This window comes from Canis lupus, chromosome 21, assembly GCF_048164855.1.
Source record: "Canis lupus baileyi chromosome 21, mCanLup2.hap1, whole genome shotgun sequence".
Classification (NCBI taxonomy): domain Eukaryota; kingdom Metazoa; phylum Chordata; class Mammalia; order Carnivora; family Canidae; genus Canis; species Canis lupus.
The window spans coordinates 32,857,014-32,883,338 of NC_132858.1; the positions used below are offsets into that span (position 1 = coordinate 32,857,014).

Below are 26,325 nucleotides of genomic sequence, written 5' to 3' on the forward strand. Positions count from 1 at the left end.
TCATTATATGTAGTTTTCCAGGAATGTATAGCTAATCATATGCTATTACATAATTAAGTTTACTGAAATAAAAAAACGTTATATATAAAAAGTAATTTTTACAAAAGCAAACTGTTTTAGACTTTTAATACTTAAGATGTTTTAGCATACAAACCATTATTATAGACTTTAAGAAAATTTTATGCAACACTCAAGTGAAACTTCTGTAATATGGATGGTTGAGGCTGAAATAATGCAAAACCTCTGTGTTCCACAGGATTTACTCTCTAAACCATAAATCCCTTCCTAACATCCAAATACTGCCCCAACATCGCTGGCAAATTGGACCTGGTTCACATAAATGTTCCCAAGTTCTGGCAAACTTTTTGACAAATGAATGAAATCAGAGACTAGAGTGGATTGTCATATTCTATGGCAGATGCTTTATTGGAGGCATTACTTCTCAGCATAAATGAAATGAGCAGTCTTTAGGAAATGTTAAGAGGCTCATCAGTCTTTCAAGAAGAAAGAGAAAAACTATGTTTAGATAATGTAGCTTCTCTAGTTTTACAGTAAGTGATGAGTTCTTTTGTTTAGGGATAAGAACAATTTGGCAACTATGAACGTCACAGGTTATATTTTACTTTTTAATTCAGCTCTTTTACTTAAAAAATGTTTTGAGAGGTGCCCAGAAGAACAATTGGAATACTTAATTATACGTGCCTTGACTGTCGCAAACTTATAAATAATCAGTAAAGGAACCAGTTATGCACTATATCATATTTCTGACCTTAGGATTTGAGTTATGTTTCATATTCTACTTGTGGATCTTAAATACATGTACTGCTTTGCAGGCTGGGTCTCTCCCATTGGGTGTATCAACTTCAGTTGATATGTAGCTTGAATTCCTGTCAACTTGAGTTCATCATGTCCTCCTCTCAGACTCTTTCTCTTGTCCTCTACCATTCGGTATATGGCACCATCATTTACACAGCTTAGTAGAGAATCTGTCATGCTGGGTTTCTCCATTACATTAGATATATTTATCCTAGCTTTCTTTCTTGCCTTCTTCCTTTTTTTAAAGATTATTTATTTATTTATTTATTTATTCATGAGCCCGATGTGGGACTCAATCCCAGGACCCCGGGGTCATGACCTGAGTCAAAGGCAGACACTGAACCGTTGAGCCACCCAGGCATCCCTGATCCAATCTTTCAAATAAATTAAAAAAATAAACACATAGCATTTTTTATAAATGTCCTTAAATAGTTGGTTTAAAGGAAGTCACTGTTTTTACTGTTGTTGTTGTTTTGTAATTAGTAATGGTATCTTAAAAGATGATAGGACAGTCCAAATACCTTAAACAGAGAAACTCAGGGTGTGGATAATAACTAAGATGTTAACTAATAACTGTACTTCTGCTTCGAAGAATAATTGCTTGTCACTATATTTTGCCTGAGCTATGGCCATAAAGTGTTGGAAAAAAACAAAAACCTATCCTTTACTTTGTGATAGGGTCCAAAAGAATTCAGAATCTAGTCATTAGAGGCACCTGGGTGGCTCAGCAGTTGAGTGTCTAGGGCATGATCCTGGAGTCCTGGGATCGAGTCCACATCAGGCTCCTTTCATGGAACCTGCTTCTCCCTCTGCCTGTGTCTCTGCCTCTCTCTCTGTGTCTCTCATGAATAAATAAATTAGCTCTTCTTAAAAAAAAGAATCTACTCATTAAATTAATGTTCTTCTCAAAGTCTTTCAAGTATATACATCAGAAATGCATATCACAGGTTAAGAGACTTACACTTTCTCAGGTACATCAACTTATATTTCTACCTATAAATTGGATACTTCCTAAAACAAAAATAGTACAATAGATTGAATCAGAGGTTAGGAAATTATGGCCTGTGGGATAAACAGCCTGCTGCCTGTCTTTATAGCTTGCAAGCGAGGAAGCATTTTGTATATTTAAAAGATTGAAAACAAAATCAAAACAAGAATAATATTTGTAATGTAAAAACTATATGAGGTTCAAACTTCAATTCCATAAATCAAGTTTTGAGTTTTGTCAGTAAAAAAAAAAAAAAAAAAAAGTGTAAATTTGTTGTTCTCTCTTGCTCTAGAAGTACCCACACAAAACCTTCAATGTTGCCTCTTGGTCTACAGTGCCAAAGATATTTACTCTATGACCCTTGACAGAAAAAGGTTGATCAGTGAACTCAATGAGACTTGGAAATGACCAAGTAATTTCTTTTTGGCATTTTAGAGGTCAAAAATCAAATCGACCCCAATGATTGTAGAGATACACAAAATGAATATATTGATTGGTTGACTCACAAAATATAGACAAATTCTGATACAAACTTAAAAAGAGTGTATTTGAGATTTGAGAAAGTATAGTGAAATCTTGCTTTTGATCACTTAGCTTTCTTCCATTTTGACTCAACTTAGAAGTTAACAGCTGCTCTTTCTCTTTTTGACTGTAGCAACTTAATACGGCTTACATTGTTATCCTCATGGTACAGCAAATGCAGAAAAGTCAAAATAATTATGTTCCATGTAAGCAGAATAAATATAATGTTTAGTAAAAAAAAATTAAGGTATTTAGCATTAAGATAATTTGGTCATCTCTTAATAGGACACTTTTTTCTTATATTGTTCATTTAAAGTGTAAGACTTCTCTTTTCTTAATGATTTTATTTTTTGTTCCATTTTATTTTTTTTTTTACAAATCTTACATATAACTACTACATAGCTGGTCACTATGCTATTTATGTAGATTTACATTATAAAGCAATAAAAATAAGTTGAAAGGGATGCCGATATCAACATGAAATTAATTTGCCAAGCAGCCCAGGTGGCTCAGTGGTTTGGCGCTGCCTTCAGCCCAGGGCGTGATCCTGGAGAACCGGGATCGAGTCCCATGTCAGGCTCCCTGCATGGGGCCTGCTTTTCCCTCTGTCTGTGTCTCTGCCTCTCTCTCTCCCTGTGTCTCTCACGAATAAATAAATAAAATTAAAAAAAAATTAATTTGCCATATTATGATAAATTGATAACTTACTGTTATTATTCTGAAAAGAATGAATTGTTCTACTGATTTTGTCTCTTTGAATGTCGAACACTCTCTAATCTTTGTCAGCAAAGGTGTTAATTTACATGTTTACATTCTGTTTACATATATTTTTAAAAACTTCTCTTATTTTCAGGTAGTATAAATCCCTTAGATCTGAACACTGAAACTGTCCTTGAGGAAGTGTAAGTCTCTTTCCATTTTCCAACCCAAATGAGGAAATACAATTTATGTTTCATTAAGCTAACAACAGAGAGCAACCTTTCCCCTTCATGTGACGTCAAATTTTAACACTGGATGGTCACAACTTGAAACTGAACTTTATGCTCATTTTTGTTGAAAAATTTGTGTTGTTTCAGAATAAGTGATATGTGTTGATTTTGTACCCTGATTGAAATAACTATTCAGGAGACTGGAGCACCATTCTTTATAATTCAGTGTGATAGTGTATTCCATCACCCAGCAGCTCAATTTCTTTCTTCTACCATCTGTTCTTTCTTTCTTTCCTCTCTGCCAAAAATCGATAGAACTCAATGAGTAAAATTGAGCTGTTCTGTAACCCAACCATATTGGGATTATTTTGTTCACAATACATTGACCTAGTTCTTACACTGGTCCAGTTTAATTAGGTAAGCCCTCTGTTTATAAAAATGCACATTTACTAAACTGTAAACATTAAATGAGTGTTATAAAAGCAGCCAAAATGTTATTGTTTCAACAGTCAAGATTTTAAGATGGCAACACTTGGCAAACATTAAGCCACACACTGTCTGTTTTCAGCTTGGAAATCTCTTTATGCAGCAAGAGCTTTTCATGAGAATCAATTGTACGCATCCAAGGAGATTTGATAAATAATTTTTAAATGCAAGGAAGTCTGAAAATATTATCAGAGATTTTACATATATATGTATTTCTCTAAAGGCAAGTCTATCACAATATTCACAAAATCCTAGAATAATTTTCAGTTTCTCTATTCCATTTGAAAACTCTATATAAAGTTTTTGCATGCATATCAAATCTATCTCATGATTGTCACAAATATAAATACAGCAAATGGAATAAACTGTAATGGCATTTTTTTAACAAACCATAATTGTCACAATGTTTGCTGTTGTACGGCCTTATTAGCATGAAAAACATCATAGCAAAACTCTATTTAAAAATTTAAAAATTCACAGCAATGTTTAGCACCTGAAGAAACTGCAGTAGTTGCACTGTGTCTAGCCTTTGATTTTGTGTACTTCTTTAAATAACAAAAAGTCACTTACATTTTTAAAATGAAATAAGATTTTATAATTAGGAATATGGGCAAGATGTAAAGCAATACATATATAAAAATGCTTTATCACAAGCGAGTGAGTTGTTGTAACTTGGAGTACCAAGATGTGTTCGCCTTCCATAACTTATGTCAAGGCTGTGCTAACAAAGCTGTTTGCCCCTGATGTCTCATTTATCTTTTCAACTTGAAGACTGAAATTGCAGTGTGGTTGGTGACACTTACATTTGTCATTCTCCTTCTTTTCATTTTTCTTTTTAAAACATTTTTTTTCATTTCTTGCTAGAACTCTCTTAGTGGAAGGCACTTCATTTTTAAATAAAAGGAGCCTGGAAGATAAACAGCTTTAGGTCTTAGTATCTGTTAAATATGAAGTCATTTAATAGTACAAGTGATATCTTCTCTACTAAAAAACCTTAAAGATTCATACAAAGGAATTGTTATCAGTTGTGGTCAGTTTTAACAAATAGCATCTCATTTTTAAAATTGATTTCATCTTTATTATGTGCATTAATAAGAACATTGCACTCTGTGATCACATTATTTAATGTTACTTCCCAAGAAAGTGTCATTTTTTTCTGTGATTGATTGATTGTAGGCTATTCATTGTGACCTAACAGCAAAAAGATGGAATTTTGGTTTTTAGAGGAAAGAAGAAAATTCCGAAAAAAAATATTTAATCTCTTTTTGAATCTTTTTACGAGTATGAGTTCCGATATCTAAAGACTAAAATTATAATGATTCCTATTTAAAAAGCAGTAAACTCATTAAAATTAATTTAAAAATCACATTTTGTTCAGTAAACAAGGTTTATAGTAAAGAACATTTATATAGATACATAAATTATAATGATTATGTATAATGCCCAAATTTTAGCATGGTAAGCCAGTGATACTACATATCCGGTAAGCCAACTTATTGATTTTATTAATTATAAAATTGAATCCTTAGATAATTCATTGTTTTCACTCTTGAAGACTTGTGGCAGAGACAGGGCTTGCATCCACAGTTTTTTGACCATTTTACATTGCTCCATTGTTTTCACAGGTAATGTAAGTAACGGAGAAACTTAATGCTCCTAATTTCTTCTCTATACTGAGAAGTGTTTTTATATAATAGCCAATGTTAGTTACAATTTGCAATAATATTATTTTCATCACAATATTTAATGTTTTGGGGGATAATGTAGAATTTTCACCACTGAGTATACATTAAAATCATCTGCTGAGACTGAGAAACAATGAAATAGGGACACCTGACTTTAATGTAGCATCAATTATATTAGCTTCAACATTTTTGAAAGCTTGTCAAGTTTGAGATCATTGCTGTAGTGGTATATAGTTCAATACAAGCTTGAACCCTCAAGAAAACAGTTAATATATTACAGCCAAGTAGCAAATAAGTTTAAGTCATTCTCTGATAAATTTAGATAATGAAGATAATTGTAAAACTATACGTTAAAAGATAACTCAAATGGCGGAAAAGACTCTTACATGTTGTGAAATAGTAGGTATTATGACAGTATCCCAACTGGTTCCCATCGAATTCTGAAATAAGATCCTATTCTACTAATCTTCTAAGTTATTTATGAAATGGTATAAATTGACTTAATAAAGTACATAATTTCCATAATTAGCCATTATTCACTTCTCTCTAGGTTTAGAAAAATGTGATACCCTTATTGGAAGCATACATTTATTTTTTCTACCAGATAAATTTGTAGAAAGTCTCTTCGTTCTTCTTCATACTTCTTTGTGTATTTGTAATATTGTTGGTTATCTTATTAACGAAAGCAACCAACGTCACGGAAGCTTTACTGTTTCAAACATTAGAAGTTAAAGCATAGATCTCTGTGCACATGAGCTGCAAACAGAACAAGTGAGTTTGTAAAAACACCACACGCTAAATTAGTAAAAAAAGAGAGGAGCTATGCACGTTAATTTAGTTTGAATTTTTGCAAAAATTTTTTGACTATAAGGAAAAACAATCCAGGAGACACATAATTTTGGCTTACTACCTCTTTATTTTTCATTCTCTTTTTTCAGAAGCAGTGGTTTCTAATTAAATATCAGCCTGGAACACGGAATTCCAGAACTTTTTTTCCAGTTATGTATGAATTATCCTTGATTTTTAACCATGGAGCCTTTATTTGTATTAGGTAATACCTCATTTACTGAGTGAGATATGGTTGTTATCATCTATGGGAATTAAAATAGTAAATATCTCAAACAAAAACAACTGGACCTGTCACCTATTTTTTCTAATAATTTATAGCAATTATTGTTTTAGCCTATGGCCCACTTCTCTATTTCATTTCTGGCTTTAAAACATTGTAGTCATTACTGAAATGGTTGGTTTTTGAGTTTTTTTCTGATTTTTTTTTTTTTTAAGATTTTATGTTTTTATTCATGAGAGACATAAAGAGGGAGAGAGAGAGAGGCAGAGACACAGGCAGAGGGAGAAGCAGCCTCCATGCAGGGAGCCCGACGTGGGACTCAATCCTGGGACTCCAGGGCCATGCCCTGGGCCAAAGGCAGGCACTAAACTGCTGAGCCACGCAGGCTGCCCCACACACAGGTCTTTAAATAAATTTTCTCACCGTAAATTAGGAATAATAGATTCTACCTCATAGGGTTATTACTAGGACTGTGCTAATATAAGAGTATGTGGTCAAATATTTAAAAATGACATTATGTGAAGTGGTTGTAGTTATCAGGTATTGTCATTAGCAAATAAGCAAGAGTACCCTTTCTTAGGTATAGCTAGAAGCCCAAACATAAGAGAGAAATGTTTATTTAGCCACAGAGTATTATTGAAATACAATCATAATTTTCATCAGTGCATAAGAGGTTTTGGAGATAAAAATATCAGATTTATTCTAGGAAATTCATTGCAAAAACCTATTTTAGTAGCAATTCAGAATAAATTGTGGCAATGAATTTATCAATGAATTAGGATATAAGCAAGATTACAAGAAATGGTTCCCAAACTTCATTCAAGTATCTTTTTACAAGTGTTTACCTTTGGTTTTATCCTTTAATATCCCTATTAAAATAGTATAGTATATGAAATTAATTGCCATTTTCCTATATAAATGTTATTTCCTTAAAATCATAAATATGGGCCATTGGAAAAGATGATTCATTTGGAAAGTGTTTGATAATTTATAAGTAAGATATCTCCCAAACATTGGCCAACATGAATTCATAAAATTTAGGGTGTAGAAAAATATCTCTTTATATTACTAATTTAATTAATTGCTTTACTTATTTAAAATTACATCTAAAATAATATATTAATTGAGGGATGATGCTTTCTGATCTCATTTTATGAAAATATTTTGTTCAAAGTATTTCTATGCATCTTTGATAGTAGAATATTCAATATTATTTAAACTGAATTTCATGTCACCACTGTTCAACACTTTAACTTTACTGTTTCTGAAAATCAAAGGCAAAACCAAAACCAAAAATATTCACTTTTATAGAATAAAAGCAGTTACATTTTTTGACTTTGCTATATATTTGTTCTCACTACTCACTGTATTGCTTCTTTAATTGAGCTTTAAGATATGTATATATGTGTGTATATATATCATAAATACATATATTAAATATAAATAACATAGAAAACACACATATATATAACTTCAAATTTTAAGTTTGTTCCTCGAAGTATAATGTATAGGATAAAGATAATTTATAATTTATAGGATAAACATAATTTTGTACAAAGCATCTGATTCATGGAAAAAGTTCAATTTTAGGATTAATAATTTAGAATTAAAATGCCACTCCAACATTGTGGTTTTTGACAAGTTACATTATCACTAATATTCATTCTTGATTATCTGGAAAATAGATTTTAATGGTCTTTGCATTTGAACTTGAGTTTCAGAAGGACTCACCAGCAACTGTATTAATTAATCACTTGTATTTTCTTGACTTTGCTGTACAACTCCTCACCCAAGATCCCAGCCTCCATGTAGCAGCTCTCTTCCCAAGTATTTATGGGGGTTCCCAGAGACCGTCTCATTGCATTTTCAGTAACAAATCTAATTCAAGGACGCCTGGGTGGCTCAGTGGTTGAGCGCCTGCCTTTGGCTCAGGGTGTGACCCTGGAATCCCAGGACCGAGTCCCACTTCAGGATCCCTGCATGGAGCCTGCTTCTCCGTCTGCCTGTGTCTGCCTCTGTGTCTCTTATGAATCAATCAATCAATCAATCAATCAATCTTTTAAAAAAATCTAATTCAGCTAGCATCAGGATCAACCAAATAATGCTATTAGCTGTGAACCTCCATTCTCTCTATTCCCCTGGGGCCTTGCAGTGCTAGGTGACACAGACACAGCTTCACTAAGCCACCAAGAAGTGAAGCCTTTTCTGGAATTCTTCAGCAAGGAATTACCTCTAAGATCTTGAAGTGCGTCTTGGTTGTTTGTAAGTTGAAAGTAATGATCCTCTCCCACTTCTGCTATGAAAGGAGTAAAGCTTCTATCTGTAATTTGAAAAGTGCTTTAAATGAAATACAGTTCTCAGTGTTTCCTTAAACTTCTCTTTAAAACACAACAAAGCCAGTCCAGAGGCATAGGGGCCAAAAGGCAAATTGAATGACATCTTGCTATACTTTAGAAGCATCTCCCAAGTTTTATCCCTGAAATTTGTTATGAAATTTCTCTCCTGTCTCCCTTTTCCCAGGTTCCAAAACAAATGAGGTCCCCAGTTCCTGAAACTGAGCCACGTCTGGATCTCATGTTTGGCTCTAGCTGGGCTCTCTGCTTTATTTCCCTCTCCACATTGACCCTTGTAAAATCCTACTGGCCTGTACATATGGGATTGACTCTACTAGTTACCGATAATAACAGCATGTAACTTTTTCTATAGTGACTCTTTTTATTAGAGAAAAATGGACTAAATAAATGACATTTCAGAGCAAACTTTATGCACACAGGTGCTTCTGCCTCATACTTAGAAATATCATTAAAATATTACAGTATTTTTGGTAGGAATGACATGAAGATGAATAATCTTGCACTTTCAGTAACATGAAACTCAAAATATAAACATTTTATTCCAAGTAAATCCAATAAAATCTTATATTAAATACTGTATACTTAAGCTGGCTAGACTCTCAGGATGGGAATTAGGGTCAGGATTAAAATTAGTATAGAGCCAAGCAGTTTTTGAATGTATTGTTGCTATTTTTAATGATATGCTGTATCAGTGTGCTGGCAAATTTACAGCATCAAGTGAATTTAAATATTAATTCTTCCAGGATATTTAAGAAAGTGAATATATTCATATTTTCTCCGCTGACATTGGTTTGTCAACACTTTAAATATCTCTTTGCTTTTGATTTGAAGTAAAGTCAATATGCAAAAGTATTTCACTTATGAATGAGCACACTTGTCCTGCACTTGCTCTGTACCAGTTCTAAAGTCAGACCATAGAGCTCCAGCAGTTCTCTCCATAAACTAAGGTGTTTCTACGATCTCCAAAGCAGAAAAAAAAAATACAGTATAGAAAGAAATCATTTCATACAGACTTCAAACCACCGATTTCATGGACTTGCCAACGATTTTTATAGTTTAGCAGAGTAAAAACCTTCTAACGTTGGTTTTCCTAAGGTAGCGGAGCCAAAACTCCTGGTGTCCCGTGGGTGTACTCGGGGTGATTTGTGGTATAGGTGGCATTTGTAGTGTAAAGATTGTGCACTCCCATTTTAACCTCTGAATTGATCAAAAACTATTTCAATAAAAAGCATTCTCTTCTGCTCATGCCAAAGAACAACTTTTGTCTTAATTCTGGTGAATAATTTTGTTGGAGCAAGGAGAACAGGGCCTGTGGTAACTTCAAGTTCAGATAGCTTTGACACTCAGCTAGCTCTGAGGACTTAACCTGTGTTTCTTAACCTCTTTGAACAGCAGTCTTCTCACCTGTAAATTGAAATACCTCCACTGGGACACCTAGTGGCTCAGTGGTTGAGCATCTGCCTTCGGCTCAGGTCATGACCCAGGGGTCTCGGGATCGAGTCCCACATCAGGCTCTCCACAGAGAGCCTGCTTCTCCCTCTGCCTGTGTTTCTCATGAATAAATAAATTAAAACCTAAAAAAGAGAGAGAGAGAGAGAGAGAGAGAGAGAAAGAGAAAGGGTTAGTTGTCTGAGTCACAAAGAGAAGTGTTTTCTTGGACAAAAACTCCTTGAGTATCATAGAATGAAGAGACTACATTCTCTGGATGGAACACATCTGTTTATGTCTTAATTAGCACTGCTTTTATTAGGAAACCTTTTTAGGGGCACGTGGGTGGCTCAGTGGTTGAGCATCTGCCCTAAGCTCAGGTCATGACCCTGGGGTCCCAGGAGCGAGTCCCACATCGGGCTCTCCACAGGGAGCCTGCTTCTCCCTCTGCCTGTGTCTCTACCTCCTCTCTCTGTGTCTCTTAGGACTGAATAAATAAAATCTTGAAAAAAAAATAAATTACTTACTTCATAAAGTTATTATAAGGATAATGTATATAAAAGATGTGAAGGGGGTAGCTAGGATGGCTCAGTGGTTTAGCACCGCCTTCAGCCGAGGGTGTGATCTTGGAGACCCGAGATCGAGACCCACGTCGGGCTCCCTGCATGGAGTCTGCTTCTCCCTCTGCCTGTGTCTCTGCCTCTCTCTCTCTCTGTGTCTCTCATGAATAAATAAATAAAATCTTAAAAAAAATGTGAAGGGCACCTGGCTTAGGACAGAACTAAATAAATATTCAGTTTTTCTTTTACTCCACAAAATGGTCTATAGTATTCAATACCAATATTTGGTGCAATTTTGTTAGTGATCATAAACATGGAATCGCTTTACTCCTCAAGAGTCTACTTTTACTAAAAGGGGACAATATCTTAAATTTTATTAAGATCTCATGACTATCTTTTATGGTTTAAAAAACCACAAATTATTTCAGAAATAAATATGGATCATAAATCATCATATTTTGAGAATCAACTTATGATCCTTATGCCTGTGTTTATTCCTTCTAGTGTGAAAATTTATGCTTCCTATTGTGGGACTTTTGTATTCTTGGTTTCAGTGTTTCTTTTCTGGCTTTCTAACAGCAAAATGTCCAAAATATGAAACTCACATTAAGCCCATTAGAACACAATTGCCCATACCCAGCTTGTCCTCACCAATTGTCCACACCACTGAAGCTAGTGGCTAATAAATTAGGGTATTTTCAATCCTCAAATTACTAGAACCATTAATGCTTAGATTGCATCAAAGCTAAAAAAGCCTAGCCATATTTTTTGACAGTTTATTCTGTGGCTGAATTATAGTATCACTAAGTAACACACTCCTAAAACTGCAAATTGCCTTAATGTTGAATGCTTTTCTCTAACTGGTGCGAAGAGGTGGTATTCTAATTTTATTTCTCCTACAATTACTATGTCAGCGCTCTTGGAAATACAGCAAGGTTAGACTGATAGAGCTTTATGTAGGAGTTGTTCATATAAAATGTTTTACTATTTAGTAGGATTTTTCCTAAGGAAAATACATTTATAAAGATGAGTGCTTCCAAAAAAAAAGAGGGATCCCTGGGTGGCGCAGCGGTTTGGTGCCTGCCTTTGGCCCAGGGTGTGATCCTGGAGACCCGGGATCGAATCCCACGTCGGGCTCCCGGTGCATGGAGCCTGCTTCTCCCTCTGCCTGTGTCTCTGCCTCTCTCTCTCTCTCTCTCTGACTATCATAAATAAATAAATTAAAAAAAAATAAAAAAGAAAGAAAGAAAACCACTTTATTTCTTTTAAATTATTGTAAAATAAAAAAAGGTAGTGTGAAAGAGGTGTTTATTTTAATTTGCTGCTTTTGGAAGGTTTAGCAATCTTAGATACACTGGGTATTTCTGTGGGTGTAGAAACAAACCTTCAATGTCACCGTAACTGTATAAAGCACTAAAATATCAATTAGAATTTTGTGAATATTGTACCTTTAAGACCTTGGTAAACAATTTGAAGTGGCTATTCACTATGCTCAGTGGCAGATTTTTCTAAAGAGTTTTTGTAAAGAGGAGAAATTGGGCAAAATATACAGTCTGGTTTTGTTTTGGGGGGCAGGGGGACTGAAAAAAAGTCAAAAATATTTTGAGTTAATGATGATGCAAAAAGTCATTGCTAACCAGATCCAGCAAGTCAAATGAGGCTTGTTTATGAAATTACAAACTCTTACAGAGGCCAGCTTTAAAAATTAGTCCGTAAAATTTTCTTCAATTTAGGACTGAACTGTGACCTATTTTACAAGTTTTGGAATTGTCATCTACAAAAACCAACATGCACAGTTTCCTTCTTTGCTGTCATCTTGTAGAATAATTACATTCTATAGAAAACATGGTGTTAAAAATTCTAAAGAAACAAACATAATTCAGGGCATCATAGTAATATGCAATGATCAATGAAAGAACAGTTAGCAAAAGAATTTTACCAAATACTTTTTCTTAAAGATTTTATTTATGTGAGAGAGAGAGAATGGTTGGAGACAAAGGGAGAGGGAATAGCAGACTCCCTGCTGAGCGGGAAGCCCCATGTAAGGCTCAATCCCAGGACCCTGAGATTATGATCTGAGCTGAAGGTTAAGTGTTTACACTTAACCAACTGAGCCACGCAGGCGCCCCCTCAATCATTTTTTATTCGCAATTTATTCAATCAATATTTTTTGAATACCTATAGTGTACTAGGCACTGTTATGCAGAGGATGTACAAGAAGACACAGAGACATGTGGTATTACCCAATTGACATTTATGATCTGGTTGTGGAGAGGGATTGTAAAAAAAAAAAAAATTATGGCAAAAGTGAATATATAGAGTTTAACTCCATATATTCAAACAAATAGGATATCATGAGAAAATTTAGCAGTGGGATCTGTTACAGCTTGTCATATCAGGGAAGCTATCACTGAAGTAGTGCTATTTAAGTTGAAATACAAGATTCAAGTTAATCAAGTGGAGAGGAGTGGGAGAGGATTGCAAAAGTCCAGACCAAAGTCATAGCATCTGCTAAAGACCCAAGACAGAAAAGAACTATAGATCTAAGTGTGCTGAAGATGAAAAGAATTGATGAGATACTGGCTCTTTCAGGTAGGGACTCAAGCAGAAGAGATGCATAATGTGATGATACTTTAAGAGGATCCCTCTGATTATTCTGTGCCCAATGTATTGAATAGTGTAGTTGAATTTATTGAGAATAACGTTGCATTAGTCCAGGTAAGAGGATGGTGTCTCAAACTGATGTTAGTGGTGGCAAGTGAAAGATGACTGTAAGTTTAAGAGGTATTTTAAGGGTAGGATTAACTGTGACTTAAGAAATTTAGTTAATTGCAATAACTGTGCACTTTTCTATAGTTAAAATATCAAAGGTATCTTAGTCAGAATATTACAATTGCTGGGAAAATTTGTGTGCTCTGGTTCTTCCAAAAAGACAACTAGTGCTACTTTCATACACACATATACTCCATTAAAGTAAGCAAACTTGCAAAATCCACCCTCTGACTTTTTCTGAGCAGATCTGCTCTGGAGTCCCCTTAACCCTGTTAGTTATTAGTCAATGTGTGGTCAGCAACAAACTTTGTACATGAATTCTCAGATTAGCATTCAGCAGGTTCAGAAATCCAGGCTTTTGAGATCCCTGCAGATGTTATTCATTTTTCAAGGATGAAGTGTGGTATTTCAAGGGATGTAGACATTTTTCAGTAAGGAAAACTGTCAATAGCTAGCAATTATACCTGCATTTTTGCAGGTAAACAAACACATTGTAAAACATTGTTATAAGGAATTTGGAGAAGTAGAGATACCAGTGTGAGGAAAAATAGATTCTAGTACTCAAAGGAAGTTAATGATTACATCCTTTCTCATGCCACTGAAAATAGTACATTTTTTGCCTATGGAAATATTCCGGATAATCTTAAAATTGCATTCAGTATTCAATCACTTGCTCAGTATATACTCAGTTTGAAAATTACAATGCCAATTGCTAATTTGGTGGGGGGGTGATATAAAGAAAAACCGAAACAAAAGATTCTATACATGTATTTTAAATCAGTGCAGGCATACAGATTGAACATTTCAAGTCTGGTTATCCACCTTTAGGTGAAAAGGTTAGTTATAAGTAAGGATTAGGTCTTGATATTGTTATACAGAGTCCCTTTAACAAAAGAAATTGAGACGTTCTTGAAGGGATTAACATTTTATGGGTCAGGATGAAGGACTATGACTTTCATTCAAATAAATATATAAGGAAAAAATCCTATGGCTAGAACACACAGCTGGTGAAAAACATAATATTCCCACATACATTTCATGTCTTTTTGACATGTGTATCTTCACTGTATACAGACTTATATGCGTACAAACTTTCCCACAGAAACATGCCACATACGTAGAATTGGAATGTGTATTTTACAAATAATCCCTTCACAGACAATTCAGGCAATAAATACTAAGCAAAGTAATGAAACTATCTTTTCCTGTGGCTCACTCAATTATGCAACATTAATCTAAATAATTTTTTTCTAATAAATTATTTTGTAAATACTTTCAAGTATAGAATGACCCATGAATGCTATCATAACTCTAACAATAGCATTTTAAGGGTCACACTTTAAGAGGTTTGTGATTACCTGTCAGGAGGGAAAGTTTGGAAAGAGTACTTTTCTGCTATAAAGCTCACAGATGGAGACTTTAATCTTGAGTCGAATCCAAATAACTGAGTAGTCATAATACTTCGGTCACCTTAGGAATATAAACCTGATTATTTCTTTTTTCCCCTGATGCCTCATGTAAATGCTGGTAACCACTGATTCTAGAGGATGAAACAAAACAAAACAAAACAAACCATTCCACAATAAAAGGTCTCGTTATAATTCACAAAATTCCAATTGGAAAGAATTGTCTAGACACCCTAAGAAGTTGGAATCATTATAACGTCTTCAGGAAGAAAAAACTTTAAAGATATTTAGACATTACATCATTCTTTTTGTTTCTAAGTTAGCCTGAGAAATATTTAGGAATCAGGTATTTTACATGTAGTGTTACAGAGGCAAAGAAATTCATAGACTCTTGCCAGTAGCTCCATCATAAATCAGATGTAGACTAATATGGTATTCAGAACAAAGACTGAGCTTTCTGAATCTTCCTTAATCATACAGTTAAACTGGATATATTTGAAAGTAATTATGTTATGTTGCCCAAATGTCAGAATAATATAACTTTAACAAAATCTCAGATCACATCAGCAAATAGAATACACACTTTAAATACTTTTCTTGGACAAATTAGAGTAGAAATGTATTTGAAACATTTTGACTTCAATCTTTTTCATCTTCCCCTATATAATTAAAATAAGCTAGTGAACATAGAGAAGCAGCAAGTGTTAAAGCAGAGAAGACTGCATTTGGTAACTTCTTAAGGGCATATTTGATACAAGTTGACACATTTCTAATCTTATACCCAAGAGAAATTCCCAAAATTGAAAAGATGGCCTGTTTGAGGTCAAGTGCTTTTGTCGAGTTATTTGGGAAGAACAAGGCACACCTGCCCAAAATGCATCAACCTCTGGAAATGTAGAAGCTGTGGACTGGGAAGGCATAGAGTTGATGAAAGCTAAAATACATTCAAGTTCTCCCAGAAACTTTGGAGTAACTTAAAAAAAAAAAAAAAAAAAAAAAGAAAGAAAGAAAAAGAAATCTATGAAAATCTAATGGGACTTGAGCCCATTTGAGTCTAATTAAAAGAGACACTATTTTCTGTAGTCCTGGATACACTGATCCAACCATAGGCGGAATCCTGCATAATGGAAATCTTACATGGGAAAACGTGTTGATAGATAGGTCTTGAGTTGGAAGTATGAGGTCGCTGGTTTATATCCTGAGGAGAAAACCTGGACATATTCCATGAAAAACAGCTGCTTTCGTAAAATGTAATGTCTTGCACACAAATGGAATTGAACTAGCTACTGTCATTTTAAGGATTCCACGAGTCTCCAAGCAAGATGGACATTCGGACTCAGTGCCCCTTCAGCATGAAAGTATAATTTTCTCTGACATAAATCAATAGCGGAAGAAAATACACAGCAGTCGGAGTGCATACCTTACGACCTGGCTCACCCACGTCTACTGAGACGTGCTCTGCAGCCTGGAACGTTTGTGCGCGGGCGGCAGCGTCCGCGTTCGCGTCCCAGTCGGCCGGCGGGGGCCCCGGAGGCTGCGCACCTGTGCCCTTTCGGCGGCCACAGTGTGAACACGAACATGGAGGGCCGTCCAGGCCTCTCACCGTAAAAGTCGGTCTGCCTATTGCTCCGCGTAGTTCCGTCAATGTTTCCTCCAAGTATTTTGAGGTCTTGAAGCCTTTTTTTATCTGGTGAAGAAACGTTTCCAACTATTGGGCCGCTTAAAAAAGAAACAGGTGCAGGTTGCGCTCCCCCGCCCTCCCGGTCAACCCTCGTAGAACTCCGGGAACTCAGAGATCTCGCGAGGCCTGGCGCCTTGGGCCGCGTGCTCTCGGTTGGCCGCCGGGTGGGGGGGGGGGGCAGAGATCTCGCGAGGCCTGGCGCCGTGGGCTGTGTGCTCCCGGTGGGCCGCGGGTCGGCCTGGGTCCCTCTCCTTGGAGACTTCTCCGAGGCCCTTTGCGTCCCACCAGACTCACCCTGTCCCTCTCCTTCTCGTCTTTTTTTTTTTCTCTCCAACGCTAACCTGTCTTACTATTTTTAGTATTTCCAAGGCTGTGTGTTACCTTATCATTCTAACAGACGGTAAGCCGTCGGGCCCGCAGCACCGCCCGCCCCTTACGTCATGCGATGCGGCCGCGGCAGGTGCAGCTGAGCGGGCGCGACGCTGGAGGGGCAGGCCGCCCGAGTGAGCAGGCTTCGCGGCGGCTCCGGGCAGCATCCTGTGCCGCCCGCCGGCTCCGGGAGACATGGTGCCGCTCGGCTCGGGCGCCCCGCGGCCGTCGGGGTCTGAGCCGGGAGGACGATCAGGGCGCCGGGCCTCAGCCCCCCGAGGCCGCCCAGGCGCTCGTTCCCCCAGGACACACGGCCCCAGCCCCGCGTGGTGTGCAGCAGAGCGGGGCGGGGGGAGGGGGGGGCGGCCGTGTGCTGCGCCTGAGCCTGCGCCTGCGCCGTGCGCCCCACGCCCCGCCTTTCGGGAGGCCCGGCCGGCGGCGCGCACGCGCAGACCCCTTCGGACCGGGAGAAAGAGCTTGAGAGACTCAGAAAACGTGAAGTGACACGTTGTATTTTTCAGTTCTAGGCAAGAATTGCCGTTCTAGGAAAGTGTTCAGTTTTTTTATTCAGTGCTTCTTAATCAGTTTTAGCTGAAGTAGACATTAAATATTCATTGCACCGATTTTATAACCTTTCTCAGATTCCGTTTACTGAAAATATATATTTTTTACTTTGGAAATTTATATTAAAAATAAGTTAGAATCCTCCTAGGGAACCAGCAGAAACAGGCCGCCTCGGAATCACCGCACGTTTACCTGCCTAAAATATAAGGGAATTAAAGACAACAGCACAACGCGGGGAATTGGTCTGAGTTTGTTTTTCAGAATATTTAGCCTAGAAAACGTCTGTCATTTAAAAATAATTCCCATCAAACTATTTTCTTCATTTAATATCCCAGTGTTTATTAAGAAGCTGGATTTTCGTACTTAGAGTGGGCCGTGAATAATGATAGTATCTCCCTGAATATTTCTTCAAAATAGGAGTGCTTTTATATAAAAAGAGTCTGTATCATACAAGATTGAGAAATGTCAGGGTTTTGTTTAAAGGTTTTATTTATTTATTTATTTATTTATTCATGAGACACAGAGTGAGAGCACAGACCGAGGCTGAGGCCGAGGGAGACGCAGGCCCGACGCGGGGAGCCCGACGCGGACTCGATCCGGCCGGGGTCGCGCCCTGGGCCGAGGGCGACGCCAACCTGCTGAGCCCCCGGCCGCCCAAAGTCGGGTTTAATAAAGTTTCCTTATACAAAATTCCTCGCAGCTCGCCCTCCAAAGGTCTTTAAGGTCTTAACCTGAAGTGGAATATGGTGACGTGCGCCGCGTTCTCTCCGACTGCCCTTGGGGCTCGTGGGGCTCCCCGGCCTGGGATCGCCCGTTGGTTAACATGCCTGTTTGCTTTCAGTACGTAAAGAAATAGCTTCCGCAGTTTTTAATATATCGATAATGGCATCTAAGTGTCCCAGACCTATTTTCTAACGTGTGTTTGGGATGTTCAAGGTTTTATACGCATGTGCTTGTCCTGTTTTCTGTTTACCAACTATGAGAAATCCTGTAGAAGGTGGGGGGAAAATAAGCTGTATAATTAAAATTAAATTTCACTAATGTCATGTTTTGAACCTCAAACAGTATATGTACATTAAAGAGGGTGTTCATGGTAGTATTGTTTAATTAACAAAACAAATATACATTTAGTAAAAGATTGGCCACAAGAATCCTGTAGGACCAAGTATAAGAATTCATCTAAACATTAAGATTAAAAAGTGCATCTTTTTATCTTTTCTGCACTTAGCCTTTGGGAAGAAAATACTTATTTTTATCCTGAGTTTGTTGCTCTCACATGATTATAAGGTAGGCGTTCCAAGGTCAGTAATAACTCTGCTGCAGTGTATATTAAATCAGTGTGTGTATTTTTCCTGAACGTTACAAATCAACTACTGATAGTTCAAAAGCTCTCTCTTTCTTTGATGTCTACAAAAATGATAACCAACTGTATGTATGTGGATGATGTGCCTTTCCTGATAGACTGTCTTTTGGCTTTGCTTCTGCTGATAATTGGTACTTTTGCAATAAGAGCATTTTCAACTACCTGAATCAAGACTTTCATAGCAATATCACTTACTGGTTCTTGACAGCTAATGAAGTGGCAAAGCAGGGCTGATAAACTCCAGAGCCTATCAAGAGGGTTGAGTGTAACATTTTTTAGATTCTGATTTACTAAATGAGGTGGAAGTCATTAAGTTCATCAAACAAACTCAGCTATGAACTTTTAAACTAATTTCTTGAGTTTTTAAAGTAGAAGTAATTTCTTTCCTTCAAGTGCTTAGAAGTGATAAAAGAACAGTTATAATTGGGAGCGCTGGAAATATTTTTCTTGATTTTGTAATTCTAGTTTCTACCACTTTTTGAATCTTATCAGTAGTGTCATTTAGCCTAACAAGAAACAAATGCCTGTTTTAGATAATTGCCTTGAAAGAAAGTATAAAATTAAAATAAATATTTAAGGTATCAGAAAGCTTATTAAAAATATATTGCCACTTCGGGACTTAGTGTAATACAAAGTCTGAGCTTTCAAAGCAAGTTCATGAGGCTGGAGTACATAGGTTGCTGTTTTCATAACAATTTATTAATTTGAAGAGAAACTTTAAAAATACCTACTTTTGAAGAAATATTACAATTTTAAAGATATAAAATCATTTTAGTTATTTAATCCAAAGCATAGTAATAATAGTAATATTATAAATAAATGATTGGCAGAGATAATCTTCAACCATTTACATGCCAAATAAAAAGAATCCGGAAAATGAAAGAATTCAGGAATTGGTGACCTTAGATAATGTTATAAGAATGATTTCTTCATGCTGACATTGAACTGCTCTTAGGGTTTCATTAGAACCTAGTAACACGAACACTTTGCTTCACCCGTGCAGAGGCAAGTTTTACCCCTGTTGTTCTCTGTATTCAAACTAATGGGACAGTCTCATTTTGAATGTGTGTTAAGTCAAAGATTAAAAGGAGGTCATATTTCATTCTAAACAATGTTTGTTACTTACCATTCATTCTGATACTTTTTTTTTTTTTAATTTATTCATAAGAGACACACAGAGAGAGGCAGAGACACAGGCAGAGGGAGAAGCAGGCTCCATGCAGGGAGCCTGATGTGGGACTCGATCCCGGGATCACGCCCTGGGCCAAAGGCAGGCACTAATGAGCCACCCAGGGATCCCCTCTAATACTTTTATTAGTGTTTTGGGCTAGGGTTTTTTGTTGTTTTATAAGAGGGAAACAACATTTTTGATGAGGTATAGACGGAAGTTTAATAAGAGGTAGACTTATGCTACTTCCTTTGCCCATTCTAGAAGACATAAATCTGGTTCTGAGTTAGATTTTTGCTCTTGTGTAGATAAATGTCTGTGTGTCCTGCACTGGTCTAGAGAATGTTTAGTGTCTGCTGTCCTGTTCAGCCCAGAGATGTCCTTGACTTTATGGGCCCTGGGAAAGCAAGGATTTTCAACAAACATTCTGGATTCTTAGCTTCATCCTAGAGAATCACTGAGTTGTCTTTAGGGCTCTTCAACTAAACCTGGCTCACATTATCTTTAAATTCAATCCCAGAACATTTGTGAACATGACCCAATCTTAGAATACACTTAGAGCAAGCAGAATGTGTTTGGAAAAGAAAATTGAACAATTTCAACTTGTCTCATTTTCTATGTAAGATCAAATGCTTAACTTATTTTTTTGGTACTAAGTAAATTTTAGAACTAATACCATGAGATAATTTTTGTGAAAAAGAAAATATTTGGGCAGATTAGAAGATAGGAAAACTTAATTTGTCCAAATTATCTATATAATAATCTCATCTCCCTCTTTCATTTGTATATGTAGAAATATTACAAAATGTCAATGAAATCTTATGAACCTACTTCATTAGAGCATCTGACTTCCTTTGCTTAAAAATTCTGAAATGTGACCACTCCAAATTTAAATACATTAGAGGAAACATATTTATAATGTGTCATCATAAATAGGATATTATTGTCATTAAGATTAGAATGAACTCAGAACACATTGTATGGTTTCATCTAGAGATATTTTAAGTTCATTGATTTTCAACACCCTCCTCTCCCATCTCTCTTCCATCCTCTACAGGAAAATCTGATTGAAACAAAATCCTTTAATGGGCAAGCCAGAAGTCTTCATGATCAAAATGTATCTATTCTAGTTAAATGAGGGGGGACATGCTTAGGTATGTCATATGAATGCCCTCCCTATTTAACCTCACCCTCCAATAAAGACAGTAAAATAAGCTCTCAGGTGAACAATTTCTACTTCTTTAACTGACAAACTCAAATTGTGTTTGTGACACCCAGATACCATGCAATTTAGAGAATGAAGAAACTAGAAGTAGTAAGGGGAATAGGATAAATTATGGGTAATCTAACCCACATGCACTGTTACATGCTCATAAACATGTTCATTTTATCTACCTAATCAGAAATCCATCTACTCATTCATTTGATAAACATATAGTAAATATTCTTTGTCAACCAAATCTAGGGTTTAGGTAAATTTGTACCCCAGCTACACACACCTGCTCCTCTGGTTTGATTACCAATTGATCCGTGAGAATGTCCATATGATCTCCTAGACTTTCTTTTGACCTTCTCTCTCTTCCAACTCTAAGAAATAGATTCTCACCTCAATCAAAAAGGGACACCCAAAAACACTGAGATAAATATATTCTCCAGGATGTTCATACTTGCATGTATCCGTTTTCATCCACAAAGAAGACATATTTTTTCCCATAAATATATCTTGGGGTGGAAATGATGGAAAAATACTAATGAAATACTCCGTTTCTTAAGAAGCGCGTTTACTCAGCATTAGAAAAATTCAAGTAAATCATACTTAAGCAGTTTTTAAAAATTCTTATAGTGACTATGTAGAGCAGATAACATGTAACAAGTGGTATGTATTTCTCCATATATGAATATTTTTTCACAATTTTGGTACTGGAAAAAAAGGAAGTATACAATTTTTAAATATCAGAAAACATTTGCTTCCTTATAGCATGTGAAATATGATAGTTATTTGAAGAACACACTGAATATATGCTATGGTATATGTAAATAATTGACCAAGACTGCCTGAAAAATCAGACTTTAAATTGTTTTAGTTAGGCCTCCTATTTTGTTTTCTTAAAGTTTGCTAATGATAATATAATCCTTGCTTCTCATAGGCATTTAATGAACAGATGCTGGTAATAAAAACCTTACAAGTAATTAAGACACAAAGACAGAATCAAAAACAAAGTTTCAGTCTCTGGACTCCTAGCCTATCACTCAATGCAGTAAATTAAACCAGTGTGAATTATAAAAGAAGGATCCATGCTTTAATTGGAAATTTTTAATGACTAATCACCTGGCATAGAAATGAGTGATCATTTGCAATGTATAGTTATATTAATCACTTTTAATTCACATCAAAACATATGTTTTGCATAATAATCACATTTAAATTCATTTTTATTTTTCCTAGGCGAAGTAAAAATTAGTATCATGCATTAGTTTTTTGTAAATTATTAGCAACTCTTATATTTTGAGTATTATTTGCACAAAAACTTACCAAGGATCAGGCAGCAAAAGTTACGTGAAAAATTAAAGTCATAATTTTTCTAGAAATTTATTAAGAAAGAACATTAAACTGAGAGCCAGAAGAATTTAATATAAATCTGACCTCTGCAACTGTTCATTGTAAAGTCATTTATGCTTTTTTGTAAATTGAAGTAATCAGACTTCATAGTCTGAAGATTTTTTTAGATCTCATGTTTAATAAATAGGTATATGGTTAACCATTTCTTCTACAGATAATTAGACTCATGTGGCACTGTGCTAACTTTATATCTAAGAGGCCTAAAGCACATATGAATGCAAATGAGTGGCATGCAATTAAAACATTAGGGTGTGTGGTGATCACAGTGGGTGGGACATCAGAAGAGGGAGTAATACCTGCTAATTCTCAAGGCTTTCATGGGTGAGGTGGCTTCTAACTGTACCTTGGAACATGAGAATAGGGGAAAATAAACTAGAAGCAGGAGAGGGCCAGCCAGGTTTAGAGAAGACTAAAGTTGTAGAATTGTAGGAACGTATAGAGACAGGCATAGGATGAGGTAGGAAAGGAAAACTAGGGACCTGTGCCTTTATTAGGGACCCCGGGGTAAGATAACAATGATGAGTGCAGGTACTTTAAAAGCATTGCGTTTTTAAAATGCACTGTGGTCCATTTATATGGTGATACCTTGAGGAATATATTGAAGTTGAAAGAAATTGAAGCTAGGGAACCAGTTAAGCTATTGCAATTGCAGTGGTTTTATGTTTAATGTTACTAGTTAAACAAAACATTGAAAACTTGATTAATGTGATTATTGTGTATAAAATGACCATAATAGTACTTAACATACAGGATTTTAAAAATTAACCATTTTATTATAATTTTATAGACAGGTTGTAGATAATTTAGGGTTTAGATAGCATAATCCTATCAGTCATTTGAATGGAATATAAAACTAATTAGAAAAGCTAGAATATAATCTGACATACAAGATATATTGCTACATTTGTGGGGGGGGTTGTAGATGCTTGTTATTAACTTACTTTAGCTGACTTTTTGTCACACTTAAAAAATAAAAGCTGTGTTAAGTAATATTTATTGAGACACTCGTTTCTGTGCCAGCAATAAAAGCCAGGAAAAAGTTCTAGATCTAGAATTACAGCACATTTTAACTCTAGAAAGGAAGCTGAAGAGATAAAGTGTGATTAATCTACATTTGTACATGGCACTCACTGTGTTTTGCAGAGGAAAGCAAAAAAGTTCTTAGAAGGCTGGGAGAGGCTTGATTTGGATTCTGAAAAGTGAGTAGATTCCCCTATGCACATGAGGATGAAAGTTGGAGAACACTGCGAGAATAGAGAATATCTAAGCTGTGGTAACTATAGATAGAATGTCATGTAGTTAATTGAAAATCATCCTCTGGAAAAAAAAAAAAAAGAAAATCATCCTCTGTATGTATGTGGTTAGAACAGTACCTTTAATACAAGTGTTGTGATGATGATGATGATAATGATGATGATGGTGGTGGTGGTAGTGGTGCCACCTTTGTACTTTAGTTGTACTTTGTGGACTCTTTGTGGACATTTTCTAATAACTTAATAGCCATATAGATTCCTAGAATTTGTTTCTGTAATAAAGCATTTGAGGATGCAAATTTTATGATTTGTTAACCTTTGATTACTGATTCTGTATTACCTAAATATATGAAGATATGTACCAGATTTCAGCATTCTAGCTGAATGAATGATACCTGCAACCAATTTTAAAATATACAGAAAGGTGATGATATCAGTAATGAAGAAAAGGGAGTGAGTTCTGTTCAAGTCCTGCAAACTCTGAGATGTCCATGCACTATCTAAATGGAGGTTTCTGAGAAACCTTTGTGTGGCCTTCAGAGGGAAATCTGTCTTGGAAGATACACACTTAACACATGTCAAAATACTGCTAGTGACAAAGGAAACACTTGGAGAAAAGATTACCCATGGAGTTATTACTGTGCAATAAAGTTCAAGTATAGAGAAAATAATATAAATATTTAAGACATAGAATAGGGTAAGACCAAAAGAACCTGGCCCCTGATGTCAGATGGAAGTGGATATTTTGGCTTTATACCACACTACCTCTGTGACCTAGGATATTCCTAATATCTATCTGAGTACATTTCCTCATGAGAAAAAAAAATGGGGATGAAAACTATCACCTTACAGCGTTGTTGTAGGAGACTAATGAGGATACCTAGATGGCATTTAGCAGTTTTTGGCATGGAATGCTCTTCTACACCTCATTCTGCTGGTCAAATTCTTACACATTTTTTAAGGCCAGGTTTAATTGCCAAGTTCTTTCTCCAAGGATTGTCCAGTTCTCCTTCAGGTGTTAATTTCTCCCTCCTGTTAACTTTCTAGCTCTTATTATTGTCACTGTTGTTCATTTAGCTTTTGCTTCTCTGAGGGCATTTGTCTAACTTCCATGAAGGTTTTATTAATCTTTATAATCCACGTACTTCTTAGCCAATGCCTATGTGTTACACATACATAAGGACTGGATATATGTTTGTTGAACTAGCTTAGACTTTGAGGAAGTAACTTTCCACACATATTTTTCACATTATAAAAAATGAAAAACAGATTAATATCACAAATATGCCTGGTCTTGATATTTTACAAGCATATTTGAGGAAAAATATACTATCATTCCATGACAGTGTGGTTAGCTCTGTGACATCTAGCAGCATGGGAGCTGGGCTTGAGCTGGTAATAGATCTTCACTTGTCTAAAACTCAAATGTGGGCACCTTGTACCTTGATCAGGGAGTTTGTCCAAGTCAAGAAGCTGATTATTCCTATCATCCACAAATAGAAGTGTCTGGCAGAGAAGAGTCCTGGCATAAATTCAGTGCTTTGGGAGACATTAGAGATCAGACTTAGCAAACATAAAGAAATGAGTTGGAAAAACTTGGAGAAATATTTTAGTCAAAGGTGGTGGGATTGTGTTTTATAGAGTGTGTTGACCTCTGGCATAGGGAGAGAAAATAGGTAAGGTGAAACTTACCTTCAGACCAGGATGTATAATTTTGGTACCTATTTTGATATATTAAAATTAGCAGATAGATTTTTCTAAATATAGTTGAACAATACATATCAAACTTTGTAAATTGAGAGAATATACTCAGCATCACCAAATAAATCAAAGCATGTAGACATCCACTAATATTAACTCTATTTGTGTCATAGCAAGATGCACTGACTAGAAATGCTAGGAATAGAGTTCATTGACAATTTATCTTAGAGAAGTAATTGCCAAATATAAATCTGTGGAAAGTTACTTCTCTGTAATAGTTTTAAAAACAAGTCCTTGGATGGGTGCCCGTGTGGCTCAGTAAGTTGAGTATCTGACTCTTCAGCTCAGGTCATGATCTCAACAGTCCTGGGATTGAGCCCAGCCTCTGGCTCCCTCAGCAGGGAGATTGTTTCTCTCTCTCTGCTCTTCTCCCTGGTCATGCCCTCTTTCTCTCTGTCAAATAAAAAATAAATATTAAAAAAAATAAAAACAAGTCTTTGCTGAAATAAAAATAAAGTAGTAAAAATAAGGTAACATTTTCTACAATATAATCTATTCATGTCTAAGGGTTATTATCCTTAGTGTGTATTT

At 35.9% G+C, this 26,325-nt stretch overlaps 1 protein-coding gene and 1 long non-coding RNA gene across 23 annotated transcripts in view; one reads left to right on the forward strand and one right to left on the reverse strand.

The window, feature by feature from the left end:
- SEMA3A (semaphorin 3A) overlaps positions 1-26,325 on the forward strand; it is a 454,397-nt gene that overhangs the window by 276,347 nt on the left and 151,725 nt on the right. Inside the window, exons 1-3 of one of the 17 annotated variants that reach the window (XM_072791332.1) lie at positions 18,389-18,469; positions 18,858-18,916; positions 21,218-21,314. The exons of 6 other annotated variants lie outside the window; for them this stretch is intronic. Coding sequence is in view for 2 of the 11 variants with exons in the window: in XM_072791330.1 (XP_072647431.1) it covers positions 18,373-18,469 (97 nt within the window). In the remaining 9 variants the exon portion in view is untranslated. 10 more of the 17 variants (XM_072791336.1, XM_072791337.1, XM_072791334.1 and 7 more) reach the window with 10 other exon arrangements.
- LOC140612995 (uncharacterized) lies at positions 396-17,053 on the reverse strand. 6 transcript variants are annotated; one of them, XR_012014108.1, is made up of 6 exons: positions 14,968-16,429; positions 10,254-10,423; positions 8,726-8,815; positions 6,013-6,182; positions 4,545-4,648; positions 396-3,553 (listed from the first exon to the last, which is right to left on the reverse strand). It is a non-coding gene; the product is annotated as an uncharacterized lncRNA (long non-coding RNA). The 6 variants fall into 6 exon arrangements; XR_012014107.1 differs by adding an exon at positions 16,436-17,053 and having other exon boundaries at positions 396-6,182; positions 14,968-15,149; XR_012014105.1 differs by having other exon boundaries at positions 396-4,648.